The sequence below is a fragment of the Oxyura jamaicensis genome, assembly GCF_011077185.1.
Source record: "Oxyura jamaicensis isolate SHBP4307 breed ruddy duck chromosome 13 unlocalized genomic scaffold, BPBGC_Ojam_1.0 oxy13_random_OJ106579, whole genome shotgun sequence".
In the NCBI taxonomy this organism is placed as follows: domain Eukaryota; kingdom Metazoa; phylum Chordata; class Aves; order Anseriformes; family Anatidae; genus Oxyura; species Oxyura jamaicensis.
In genome coordinates this window covers 121,593-134,452 of record NW_023304322.1, presented here as the reverse complement: position 1 = coordinate 134,452, position 12,860 = coordinate 121,593, and the positions used below count along the sequence as shown (strand labels likewise).

General features: G+C 60.7%; 1 protein-coding gene across 16 annotated transcripts in view; it reads left to right on the top strand.

Moving 5' to 3' along the window:
* LOC118157882 (actin-binding LIM protein 3) overlaps positions 1-12,860 on the top strand; it is a 45,639-nt gene that overhangs the window by 30,880 nt on the left and 1,899 nt on the right. For 2 of the 16 annotated variants that reach the window (XM_035312381.1, XM_035312382.1), the window contains exons 5-21: positions 264-390; positions 805-898; positions 4,259-4,346; positions 4,975-5,033; positions 5,361-5,432; positions 5,793-5,948; positions 6,308-6,337; positions 6,633-6,762; positions 7,548-7,646; positions 8,969-9,019; positions 10,331-10,465; positions 10,715-10,779; positions 11,049-11,196; positions 11,511-11,540; positions 12,016-12,074; positions 12,463-12,523; positions 12,742-12,749. In XM_035312381.1, coding sequence (XP_035168272.1) covers positions 264-390; positions 805-898; positions 4,259-4,346; positions 4,975-5,033; positions 5,361-5,432; positions 5,793-5,948; positions 6,308-6,337; positions 6,633-6,762; positions 7,548-7,646; positions 8,969-9,019; positions 10,331-10,465; positions 10,715-10,779; positions 11,049-11,196; positions 11,511-11,540; positions 12,016-12,074; positions 12,463-12,523; positions 12,742-12,749 — 1,412 coding nt within the window. The remainder of the gene's footprint in view (positions 1-263; positions 391-804; positions 899-4,258; positions 4,347-4,974; positions 5,034-5,360; positions 5,433-5,792; positions 5,949-6,307; positions 6,338-6,632; positions 6,763-7,547; positions 7,647-8,968; positions 9,020-10,330; positions 10,466-10,714; positions 10,780-11,048; positions 11,197-11,510; positions 11,541-12,015; positions 12,075-12,462; positions 12,524-12,741; positions 12,750-12,860) is intronic. The other 14 variants (XM_035312384.1, XM_035312385.1, XM_035312383.1 and 11 more) reach the window with 14 other exon arrangements.

The window sequence follows — 12,860 nt, the reverse complement described above, 5'->3', positions numbered from 1 at the left end:
CTGCTGGAGAGCACAGCCCTTCCTCTGCTCCACTCGCTGCCAGGGGCTTCCCGCTGCCCCTGCCCCTCAGGGAGCCCCCAGGGACTGGTCACCAGGGAGCCCTGGCTCTGTGCCAAGCTGGTCCCAGCTCCAGCAGGTGGCTTTCCTCCTGGCTCCCTGTGGGAATGGGCAGGAGGGTGGCATCTTCCCATCAGTGGTAAAGAAAGAATTCCCACGGGGCAGCAGTATTTTCATGCGTCCCCCTTCTTCTCGCCCACCCCCAGACTGCGCAGGCTGCAAGGAGGAGATCAAGCAAGGTCAGTCCCTCCTGGCACTGGAGAAGCAGTGGCACGTCAGCTGCTTCAAGTGCCAAACATGTGGGATCATCCTCACCGGGGAGTACATCAGCAAGTAAGTGCCGCTGGCTGGGCTTGGCAGGGCCATCCCCCGCTGCTGGGGCTGCAGCTCTGGGAGACTGGGCACCTGGCCGTGGGGAGGGGGTGGTTTGGTGTCTGAGCTGCTCTCCAGGAGAGGCACCAAAGGCAAAACAGCATAAGGCAGTGCTGAGTTTGTCCTTGAATACACAGAGAGCAGGAGGTGGGGGAAGGCAGTAAGACAAATCTGGGCAGGAGGTGGATGGAGAAGCCAAGGGCTGGTGCCCAGAGTGCCCTCTCCAGCCAGGATTAGGCTCCACAGGCAGGCAGCAAACAAGTGCCCCATGGGCAGGAGGCTCCTGGGGTTTGGGTTGGTGGGATTTTGGCAGTGCTACAGGTGGTGCCCAGCCCAGCTTGCTTGCCTCACCCCGCTCTCCTCCCTGTCCTGAAGGGACGGAGTCCCGTACTGCGAGTCTGACTACCATGCCCAGTTCGGCATCAAATGCGAGACCTGTGACCGGTACATCAGCGGCAGGGTCCTAGAGGTGAGTCTCGGGGCCATGGCCACTTGTCCTGCCCTGTAATGGGGGCTGTGTGCATCCCACCCATCACCCTTGTCACAGCATCCCTCCCTCAGGGCCAAGGCTGTCCCTACAGCAGGGGTGTGGGCACGGTCCGAGGAGCACCTTGTCTGGAGGGTGGCAGTGGGAGGAGAAGGAGCCAGGGCTGGAGGAGGAGCAGCACCATGCTGCACACCGTTGGAGAGGTGGCTCAGGTTCCCGAGCCCCCTAAGCACCCCCAGTGGTGAGTTGGCTGTGCTGAGACGTGCCCAGAGCCCCAGCCTTGGGGACACCAGCCCTAACCAGCTGCCACCATGCCCAGCTCCAGAGCATTCCCAGCCTGCCGAGCGCATCCCGGCAAGCAGCCTGCCAGTTGCCTTGGAAACACATCCAGCACGGCCGTGTGGCGGACTGCAGTGCCCTTCCTGCAGGCAGCCTCCCCGTGCAACCCCCAGGGCTGCCACCAGAGCAGGGCCCCTGCCCTGGGACAGATCTGGGGGAGGTTTTGCTTTTGCTCAGCATCCTGGCCAGCAGGAGCTGCTCCAGCATGCAGGGATCCAATTGGTGCAGGTGGCCATGGTGCAGGTTTGGGGTGATTGTAGAACTGTAAGGTTGGGAGCAGCCAGGCGGGTGGAGGTTGTAGTTTTTTGGGGGAAAGGGAGGCCTTTTGGGGCTGGTCCTTCCTTCAGTCCTGCTCCTGGGGGTGGGGGTTCAGACATGCTTGCTTTCTGTTTCTATCCCCAACATCTGCAGTGGGAAGAAGGTGGGAGTATGATCTGGTCTGAGTGTAATCTAAAGGGTCAGGAGGTAGGAGGCAGGGAAAGATGTCAGAACAAAACACACTGTGGTTTTCAGACCTGCTGGTCCTGTTGTAGTGGCACAGAGAGGCAGCAATGCTGGAAGTCACTCCCGAGCCCTTTCCCTCTGTGCAGCAGGGTGGGAGGGAACTGCTCCCTGAGCAGCACTAGCACCAGGTTCTCTGCCACCCCAACCAGCAGCGACAGGAAGTAGTATCCCAAAATTAGAGGTACCATGGCTATGCAGCAAGCCAGGCACAGACTCTATGGGCTACAGCAGCAGCAGTTGTGTAGCCAGCAGCTGGAGGAGGGGGCTGGAGCCTGCTGGAGCTGCCCCAGGGCTCCTCCAGCCTGGTGCACCTACAAGCAGTGCTCACCCTCTGGTCCCTCCTGGTTGGGCTGGCCTGAGAGCACTACACCTGCCATGGGGCCTCTCCTGAAGCTGGAACCAGGACCCACCAGCACCTTCCTCCTCATCCTCCCCCAGGGAGCTGTCCCTGCCCGGGAAGGCTTTCTGCTGACTTGGTGCTTCACACTGGCTGCTGCGAGCATGAGCTCAGCCCTGCAGCAGCTGCTGCGGAGCAGCTGCCTGGCATAGGGCTGCATGCTTAGCAAACCTCCGAGATTAGCATGGTAAAGCCAGAGGCTCTGTCAGCTTGAACCTCAGCTCCCCTGGGGCAGTCCGGTCCCTGACAGTACCCGGCCAGGACTGGAGCATCCTCAGCCACCCACTGCATCCCATCCACCTGCCAGCAGTGCTGAGGGGCAGGAAGCAGGAACAGCACAGTGTGCAGGATGCTCTGCCCCTCTGGCACAGGGTTTAAGGGCAGATAAGAGGAGTAAGAGGGAGCTGGGACCCTAGGCTCTTGGCACCCTCCATCTCTGGGATGCTCACTGCACTGCTCTTAGGGTTTTCCTTGCCTGGTGCAGCCACATTTGCTTAGGATGAGCGTGCGATGTTCCTGCCCCTACATATGCGATGGGACAGATGGCCAGCTCTGCCTGTGCTGGGCCATGGAGAGACAGATGCTGTCTGGATCCCAGGAGACGCCCCGAGCAGCCACAACCTCACAGCAGCACCAGGGAGTGCTGTTTGTGCGCAGCATTCTGCCAGGCTGGAAGTAATGTGCCGTGGCACCAGGGTCCCTGCAGGCAGCAGTGAGGTGCCAGGCGAGGAGCCACCTTTTCACAGGCATTGTCACCAAGCTGAGAGCAGCATGGCTCTGGAGTCCTGGTGGCCATGCCGGGTGAGCACCCCACAGCCCAGGGAGCTGGCGCCGCTCCTGGCCCTGCTCAGCGTCTGCCTGAAACCAGAGCTTTAAATGTCTTCCGTGGCAGGGCACAGGATGGAAAGGGCACCTTTACATAATTGTAGGTCCTAACAAGTCTTCCCGTGCTATCTGCCAGCCTGGGGGCTTTCAAAGGGGCTGGAACTGCACGGTCAGGCGTGAATGATTAATGAGGCTGCGAGGGACTCCAAGTGGTAACAAATGGGTCCTGCCACCCGCAGCTTCTTCCAGCCTTTATGAGCTGTAATATTAAGCAGTATAAAGCAAGCAGGGCTTGCACACAGTTTTGGAGAGGAGCAGTGGGTGCTGGGGCCATGGGGTGTCTGTTTGCATGATGGGGAGCAGCTGGCCCCACGGCACTCCTGCACCCCATGTCTGCAGTGCTTCCCTCCCAGCCTGGTCCAACCCAAATCAGCAGCGCTTTTCCGATATAGGAAAAGGCATTTGTGTTATTTTTTCCCTTAGTGCCAGCACACTGAGCCACAGGGGGACACTAAGAGGGTCCGAGAGCACCGAGCTCACCTTGCTGCAGCATATCCCTTACCAGGGGCCCATGTCTGCAGCCACTGGGAAATGTGGGGCTGGGACTGCAAGCGTGCTAGTCCATGGTGTTTCAGGAGCTGGGATTTAGCTGGGTTCTTTTCAGTCTCTTTTCCACATGTTTATATCTGTCGCTGGTCAGCACTGCCACATGTGATGGTTGGTCATTTTTGGCATAGACCAGAGGGGAAAAGCCCCTGGCTGCCATCCACACCCTGTGGGGACCAGTTCCCTGATGATTTTGTGGGCAATCACCACTTTCCTGGTGGCTGCTCTCAGTAATCTTTACAGCAGATTTTCGTATTGATCCTCCCTATTTCCAACTGTTTCCAGCTCCATCATCACCATTCCCTCTGTCAGCCAGAGCCTCATCTTCCCTCTGCCACCCTAAATTATCCTCCACCCTCTCTTCGGTTACTGCAGGAGTAAAATGTCCTTTGGGGCTGTGCTCCACCTCCTCCTAGCCCCAAACTGGTTCCTGCCTCCCAGCTCAAGAGCCCAGAAAACGAGCCTATAACTGAAATGCTAGGAGTGGAGGCAAGCTACCAATTAAACTCCTGGAAGCAGAGGGAGCAGCCCAACTCTGGCTCAGCTTTGGGACCCCCCGGCTCTGCTAGCCTCTGGTTCTGAGCTCCCAGTCTGGCCCCAGACCTGTCAGCCTGGGGCTGTTTCTGGCTTCCACCACGTCCTGCCTTGCTCAGGGCCCTTTCCCCTTGCAGGCGGGAGGGAAGCACTACCACCCCACCTGCGCCAGGTGCGTGCGCTGCCACCAGATGTTCACAGAAGGCGAGGAGATGTACCTCACAGGTAGGAACCCCACTGTGCTGGCAAGGGACACTGCCTGGTCCAGGGGAGGTGGCCCAGGGCCCCATCCCATCCGCCCTGTCTGCCCATTGCCCAGGTTACATCAAGAGCAGCACCGCAGGGGTGAGGCTCTCACTCAGCATGGCCACTGGCTTGGTGTCAGAGCAGCTCATCCCTGCCTGCAGCCACCTTAGGGGCTGGTTCTTGTGCAGGGTTTGGTTCCTCTCCATAACCTGTGCTTGCCCATCATTCCAAATCACTGATTGCCACATGGGTGGTGAAGGGGCTATTGTGCACAGTGAGAGCCAGGGTGGGGGTCCCAGGAAAGCCCCCATTGTGGGCAGCAGGGACAGCGTGCTTGGGTGTCCCCCTGGGGCACAGCCACACCCAGAAGCTGTCCCTGCAGTGTGCAGGACTTGCACACCTCTAGCACCAGTGCAGCTTGTGCATCAGTGCACCTCTTGCTCAGTGCAGCTGGGGGGAGCACAGACATGTCCCCCTGGGGGACAGAGCACTCTGGGACAGTGTTGGAGATGGCATGGCTTGGGGCACACAGGGACAGGACAGGACAATCTCTAACTGGGGGTGCAGGCCGTGCACGGAGCTCAAACACTTTCCCTTTGCACTTCAGGCTCTGAAGTGTGGCACCCCATCTGCAAACAGGCGGCCCGAGCAGAGAAGAAGCTGAAGGTAGGTGGCAGGGCGAGGGGTCTCTCCCAGAGGTGGCATGTCCCAGGCGATGCCACCCTTGAGTCCTTGTCCCTGGTGCTGACGTGTCCCAGCCCAGAGTGGTTCCTGAGCCTGTGTGAGCCCTGTCCCCACTGTCAGGGGGACAGCGTTAGGCACAGCAGCCCCTCGCCGGCCCCACATCCCCTGATAGGGTCGTGGGTAGCAGGTGGGGGATGCCCCTGCAGGAAGGCTCAGCCCCAGCACGAGCACTACTCACTGCCTCCGCTGCCCTTCCTGGGCTGGGCACCGCCTGGGCTCTCACTTGCCCTTGCTCTTCTGCCCCCACAGCACAGAAGGACGTCAGAAACCTCCATCTCGCCCCCTGGGTCTAGCATCGGCTCCCCTAACAGAGTCATCTGTGTAAGTACATCTCTGCCCTCATCCCCATGGGGCAGCACTGTGACCGTGGATTTGGGGTGACTCAGGGAGGGGGAGACAGTTCCCAGCCCCATGTCTGTGGACAGCATGGATGAGTCATGTCCCCTTACCCCACTGACACAAAGTGGAGCACCCAGAAGGACGCTGTCCCACTGTCCCCTCATCCCAGCTCCTCTGCCCCATCCTCCTGCTGCCTCTTGGGTACCTCTGTTTGCCTCTCGCCTCTGCTGTGGTGGAGCTGGGGCTCTGCACTTGTCCCAGTTCTGCTCTGTGTGCTCCAGCCTCCCCTTCCCTCTTCTTCTCTCCCTTTCCATCTCTGTCTCTGTCTTTCCCTCTCCCTAGGCTAAAGTGGATAATGAGATCCTTAATTACAAAGACCTGGCAGCTCTTCCCAAGATTAAAGCCATCTATGAAGTGCAGCGTCCTGACCTCATTTCATATGAGCCCTATCACAGATACACGTCGGATGAGACGCTGGAGAGATACAGCTATGGGGAGGTACTGAGAGCCCAGATGTGCCAAGAGCCAGACCCCAGTCTGGGGACATGGTGTGGGGCTTCACCTGGTTCTCCAGGAGCCCTGCGGGGAGGCAGGACAAGGGGGGGGTCCTGTCCCCAAGGGAGCAGAGGTCACCCTCAGTGAGGTGGAAGGGAATTCTCCATGGCAGCCATGAGCAGGAGGGCATGGTGTGGGTTCGCATCCCGCTGGGGCACAGGGACAGACCACCAGCAGTGCAACGAGTCTGTTCTCAGTGTGACATGGAGAAAATGAGCCGCTGTGTGGCCCTGTTATCACCACTTCTGTTACTCATGTGCTGTCTCTCTTTGTCTCGCCTCTCTGTCTCCCGCTGCCTCCAGTCCCTGGGGACCCTCTCCCCGTACTCGCAGGTAATGGCACTACGGGGTCTGACACAGCTGGGACACCGCTCGATGTCCCCTGCTGAGTGCTGGCCCAAGGTGGGGGGACAGGGGGAACCCATCCCTTAGGGCTGCTCCTGCCCAGCCTCTGGGCTCTACTGCCCATGTTTTGGTGGCAGGGGGGCAGAGCAGCCTGGGGACGTCCTGCAGCCCACACAGGACACACGTGCATGCCAGCATCCTCGGCCACAGGGTGCCTCCCTGCAATGGCCTGCCTCCCTCGCTCATCCCGTCATCTCTAACCCCTGCTTCTCTCCATCTCCAGGACATCTATGAGAGCTTTGACATGAGGCAGAGGCGAGCCTCCAGCCCTGGCTACATTGACTCGCCCACCTACAGCCGGCAGGGCATGTCCCCCACCATCCCGAGGTCCCCCCACCACTTCTACCGCTCAGGTGAGGATTTTGGCTTTGAGCCCAGGCTGGGCCATGCTCAGACCCCCACACAGAGCAGGGGTCAACCCCTGCTTCTCTCAGGGGACCTTGGTGGTCCACCCCTGTCAAGCAGGCTGGGACAAGGACTCAGGAGTGGTGGGGTCCCTTGGGGGCTGGCAGCAACCAGCTCCACTGTGTGCATCCTCCAGTTCTCCCCTCCAAGGAGAGTCCAAGGGGGCTCAGACCTGAGCCGGGGTTCATGGAGAACTGGCTGGGAGGATGGTGGTCCCCAAGATCCAGCAAAGCCTAAAGAAATAAGCTCCCTCTGCTTTCTTGGTAGCTGCAGAGAGCATGCACGGGGGTGCTTGTGCTGTAAGGGCTGCAAGGAAGGGCCCTGTGCATGCACGCGTGCACCCTGGAGAGTAGCAGGGTAGTAAGCAGAGTATGGTGTGCTTGGTCTCCTGGCCTTGGGAGCCAGGGAGAAGTGGACGGGAGAAGACGAGGCTGGTGTGTCCGGAAGTGCTGCCTCCCCACGCTTCCCCTGTGCCGCACCACCAAGGTCCTGACCTAACATCACCCACCGCAGGGCTCCCTCTGCATACCGCCTTCGTTTGGGGGTGCAGGAAATCCCCCCCCGCCCTGGCACACCTCACCCTGGTCCGCAGCCTGGCACACATCCCCATCCCCACCGCCATGTGGGCCGTGCCCCACTCATCTAACACCACTGCCTTTAACGCCCATTTTCTTCTGCCTCTCATTCTCTCTCTCTTGGTCACTTATGGCTGCTTCTGCTCGGCACCACATAGGCACAGAAAGCGGGCGCAGCTCCCCCTACTATAGCCAGTTAGATGTGAGGTCTTCTACTCCAACCTCATACCAAGCACCCAAGCATTTCCACATTCCAGGTAGGCTCTGGAGCCCCCCCGGCCCCCTGGGGAAGCGCCGTGTCTGTTGCATGCCCACATGTGCCGTCCCCTGTGTGTCGCATGTGTAGCTCCGCCGCCTGCCTAGAGCCAGCTGGCAGCAGGATCTCTCCCCGGCAGAGGCCATCCATAAACAGGACCTGCAGCTCGAACTCTCCCCCCTCTCCATCACCACCCAGGTGTTCCAGAGCCTCCCAGAGTCTGCCTGACCCCCTCAATGTCCCTCTTGTCTCCCCTGCCCGACCTCCTTCCACCTGCACACCCTGCAGAGCCTGCCCCTCCTGCCTCCCCCAGGACCACGAGGCGGCGCGTGTCTGCCAGAGGCCTTTCCGCACCCCACCTTTACAGAAGACTATTTTATACTCCCCCTAGGGCCCGCCGCTCCCTCTCCCCAGACTCTTCTGGGCTTGCCAGCTGCCTGCTCCCCTTCTGCAGGGATTGCAGGGGGCCACCAGGTAAGGGCCACCACCCACTCCCAGCCACACAGAGCCCACGGGGGTGGGGGCAGAGGCGGGAGAGGAGGGAGGGAAGCAGGCAGAGCCACCCAGCTGTCCTCCTGCATGGGCAGGGGAGCCGGAGGAGAGCCCCAGCCCACCCTGCCCAGCTTCAGGCATCTCCCACTGCCCTGTCCCACCACCAGAGTGTGGGACCCCCGGCACACAGGTGACACCCCAAACCACAAGGACACCTGCAGGCTCCCCACCACTGTCCCTTGCTCCCACGCCATCCCCCCACCCATCCCCAGCAGGGCCCTGCCCTCCTGCAGGTCGGTGCTTTATGGATGGCCCCCTCCCTGCTCCGCCAGCTCAGCTGTCCAGCCCCTGGGCTCTTGGCACAAGGCTGCAGTTCGCTTTCCCTCCCAGCTGGCTCTTTTCTCTCTCTGCTGCGGAAAGAGGCTTTGGCTGACTTTGCTGTGCCCCCCAGGTAGCTCACAGGTGGTTCTCTCAGGCACTGGCAACCCCCTCATGCCATGAACCTGGTCCGGACAGAGCCGCGGTGCTTTGCTGCCGGCTGGCAGGGCTGGCGGTTCCGGCTGTGCCCCCTCCCGCAGTGCATGCTGACCTGAGGTGCTCGCTGCATGGCCCCATGCCCACCGCTGCCCGCCCCAGCCCCAGCTGAGCTCCTGGCCCCATTACAGAGCCAGCCTGGTTCCGTCCAGGCACCTGGAGCTGGAGGCAGCTGTGTGCTGGAAGCTGACGTGGGGCAGCATCTGGAGGGCTTCCATCCCATCCACTCTCCATAAGCTCGCACTGACCTCCCCATCTGTCCTTCTTCCCTTTTTTCTTCCCTTCCTTCTTCCCCAGCAGCCGGCGAGAGCAACATCTACCGGAAACCTCCCATCTACAAGCGACACGGTCAGTGTGCACGCTGCTTGCAGGGTCTGCTCACCAGCCTAGGTCTCTGTTAGGGGCATGGGGAGAGACATGGGTAGGAAAGGTGTTGGGGAGCTGCGCTGTGGGGACCAGTGTGCCTGCTTCCCCTCCAGAATCCCTTTAATTAGGTTTAGTGCAAGAAAAAGGCAGCTTTGGGATGTGCCCTTCATGGGAGGATGATAGCAGGGAGCCCAGGCTTGGGTGGTTATCAGGAGAGGGCAGGAGCAGGGCGCAGGTGAGAGCTGGGCAGGGGACAGGAAGAGCCCCGGGAGGGGGACTGAGGCCACAAGGGGTGGCAGAGGGGACGAGCATGACCCCAGGAGTCAGAGCAGCCTCAGGAAAGGGATGAAGATGGGGCTTTACAGCTTCACATGGAGCCCTTGGATAAAATCACAGCCCTTCCTGGATGGATACTGCAGGAAATGTGCCCAGGGGTGCTGGAGGGTGGGGAGGAGGCTTGGGGGAGCTGGTGCCCCAGCAGGGCTGGCTTGCACTTTCCCCACTTGCTTGCCAACTCGGCAAGGCAGCAGCAGCCCAAAGCAGTAACTGTGTCCTCTCTCTCTCTGCGGGCTCCCCTTCCCCACGTGCCCAACTCCCCGCTGGCTGCCTGTGCCCGCTGCTGTAAGTAGCTGCCCATTGTGGGCTCCCCTGTGCCTGCTTGGGTGGTGGGGTGGCTCTGCCTGCACCTTTCTGCCCGGTGCCTGGCTCCTGTGGGACAGCCACAAAGCTGTGCAAGCAGGAGAGGGTCCAGCGCAGTCTGTCCTTGGTGCCCCTTCCCCTGAAAGTGTCCTGGCCCCAGGGGTTGAGCCCTTTCCCCAGCCGGAGCTGCTGGGGCCACTCCTCTGCTGCTGCCACCAGCCCCGGCAGTAACCCCCCTGCTGCCTTCTCCCCAGCAGGACTGTGCCTGCCTCCATCCCTTCCTATGTGAGCCCCCCTTGGGTGCCTGGACACTTGTGGGTGCCATGACAGCCTGGGGACATGGGTGCTGGTGGTGCTGGGGCTTGCTGTGGTGCCATGGGCCTGGGGCTGTCAGCCCCCTGGGGACTGTCCAGCCAAACTGTGTTTGTGACCATCCCCACCATCTGCCACTGCATCCATGTCTCCAGGAGGTGTCAGTGGTCTGAAAATGGATTATTTCCAGCTCTGCTCTGGTCTGTCCCAAGCACAAAATGGCTGGTGGCCACCAGGGAGAGGGGAGGGAAGAAGATTTGTGTTTGTCCCAATGTGGATGTTTGCAGGTGCTGCAAGAGGGACTCAGTGTCCTCATTATAGCTCTCCATGCTCCTTTCACAGACGACATCCCCACAGCCACCAAAAGCAAAACGAGTGAAGACATTGCACAGTCGTCCAAGTACAGCCCTGCCTACTCCCCAGACCCCTACTACCACTCCGAGTCAGAGTACTGGTCCTTCCAAAGCTCCCCCAAAGGTAACGCCCCCCCCCACCCCAGTGCTGTGGGAAAGGGAAACCCAACCCCCCCCCCCTTAAATCAGGCACCCCCAAGGAGGGTATCTCCCCGGGCTGGACCTCAACCTGAAGATGGGTTTGAGCTGAGATACTTGCCAGAGTGACCCTAAAATCCGAGCAGCCCTTGGGACCTGGCTGTCCTCATGCAGCTGGGGACTGCCTCCCATCCCCACCTTCACCCATCTGACCCCCCTATGTGTCTCCTTGCAGCCCCCCGGGCCCGGAGGTTCTCATCAGGAGGTGAAGAGGATGGGTACGAGCGGGGCATGCACAAGGTGAGTGATGCCCCTTCCCGCTGCCTGGCAGGGGAGTGATGGGAGAGGTGGCTGCGAGCTCCACATCATCTCCTTGCTCCATGGTCTGGATGCTGCTGCCATCACTGTCCCTCGCCCTCTGCCATCTCTCCCCCCTCGGCCACCTGCAATATGGGGCTGAAGGATTGGGATGCACCCAGCACTTTGTCCCTGGGAGGTAACGTGCCAGCGGGCACGGGGGACTGCAGCAGGGATGGGAGTGGTGCAAGTGGCTTTCCCTGCGTGCCCAGATCCAGAGCGGCATCGGCAGGCTGATCCTGAGGGAGGAGATGAAGGCTCGCTCCAACTCTTACACAGACCCCTGGACACCCCCTCACAGCTCGGCCAGCAGCAGAGAAGCCCTGCACACGGCTGGCTACGAGGGTTCCCTCAATGGCTGTAAGGAAATCTGTCCGTCTGTTTGTCCATCCCACCCAGGGGGGAAGGACATGGGAGTGGGGGACCCTTGGAAATGACAAAGCACAACCATGGGGGGTGGTTCTGAGCTGTCATGGGCTTACTGTGTGCTGTTGGCACATCTGGGACCTCCTGGCACCTAGAGCTGCTGCTGGTGTGGATGCCCCTGCCTGCTTCATGCTCTCCTCCCTCATGGCACAGCTGCCCTCGTGGAGCTGGGGCTGTGAGCAGGACTGGGGGGGGTGAGGGGGAGGGGTGGTTCTCACCCCCCTGACACAACTCTGCTCCCCTTGCAGCCCCCCGGATGCACTACCTGGCTGATAGCGGTGAGTGCATCCCTCGCCCCTCTGCACCTGCTCCTCCCCGGGGGCCAAAGGTTGGAGCTCAGGGGCTGGAGGAGGTGTCGGTACCTGGGGAGGCGTGGGGAGAGGAAGGAGCCCCCACTGGTTGTGCCAGGGCAGGGCTGGGAGAGCTGGGGGAAGAGAAACCAGGAGAGGAGGAGGTTTGGAAGGGAGCTGTTGGGATGAAGGAGGGAGAGCTGCTGCAGAAGAGGGTGCTCAGGAGGGGAGTTCCAGCATGGGGAAGCCAGGCTGGGGATGGAAAGGGGACAGAGCCAGGCAAGTCTGGAGCTGGGCAGTATTGGGAAGGCAAACCAGCTCTGAGCAACTAGCCTGGGGTCACAGGAGCATGTCTGTGCAGTAACTGAAGGGATGCATTGGAGAAGGGATGCATGGCATGGGTTTGGTGCTGTTCTGTGCCATGGGGCCAGCCCCTTTATGCCCCGTGGTGGTTTCCTTGCAGACCCCCTCATTTCTAAGTCGGCCTCCCTCCCTGCCTACAGGAGAAATGGGCTGCACAGGGTAAGTGCCTCCTGCTGCTCCCCCCTACACCCCACTGCCACCTCTGCTCTGTGCCAACCCCAAATAATCCTTAGTGGGACACTGCTGGAGAGGGAAGTCCAGCCCCAGTGGTAGATCTTATCCCCGTCCTGCAGGTCGCATTGCTTTGCTCCTTACCTTAGGGATTGGGAGACCTGGTGCTGCCTCCCCATGACCTGGGCTTGTCACTCCCTTGTCCATTCTCCTCCCCATGCCTCAGTTTCCCCACTGCCAGGCGCATGGAGTGGGTCCTGCTTTGGGCTAGGCAGGTGCCGTCCCCTCTCAGGATGTGGGAGGTGCTGTGCTGGAGGGGGTCACTCTGGAGGGGACCCTTCTCACCCCTCCCTCTCTCTGCACATCCCTCCTGCAGCCTCCCAGCGCGGAGCTTTTCCACTATGACAGCACCAACGCCGTCAACTGGGGGATGCGAGGTAAGGTGCTGCGGGCTGGGGATGGCAAAGGTTGGGGACCCCATGGGTATGGGGCACTGTGGGGCTGCCCAGCCCACTGTGGGCAGCTCCAGAAAATGGGGTCTGGGCTAGAGGGGGGAGATGGGGAGGAGGGAGGGTATCTCTGCAGCTCCAAGGGCGGATGCTCGCAGCAGAGGGGGGCTGGCTAATGTCTCTTTTGTCTTTTTCTGTCCCCACAGAGTACAAGGTACGATGGCTCTGCTCCAGGGAGTGATTGCAACCCAGAGGTGACACCCAGAGAAGTGCCCTTAAATCCTCAGACCCTGTTAGGGGGAAGTTTTGCCATCTCCTTGCAATG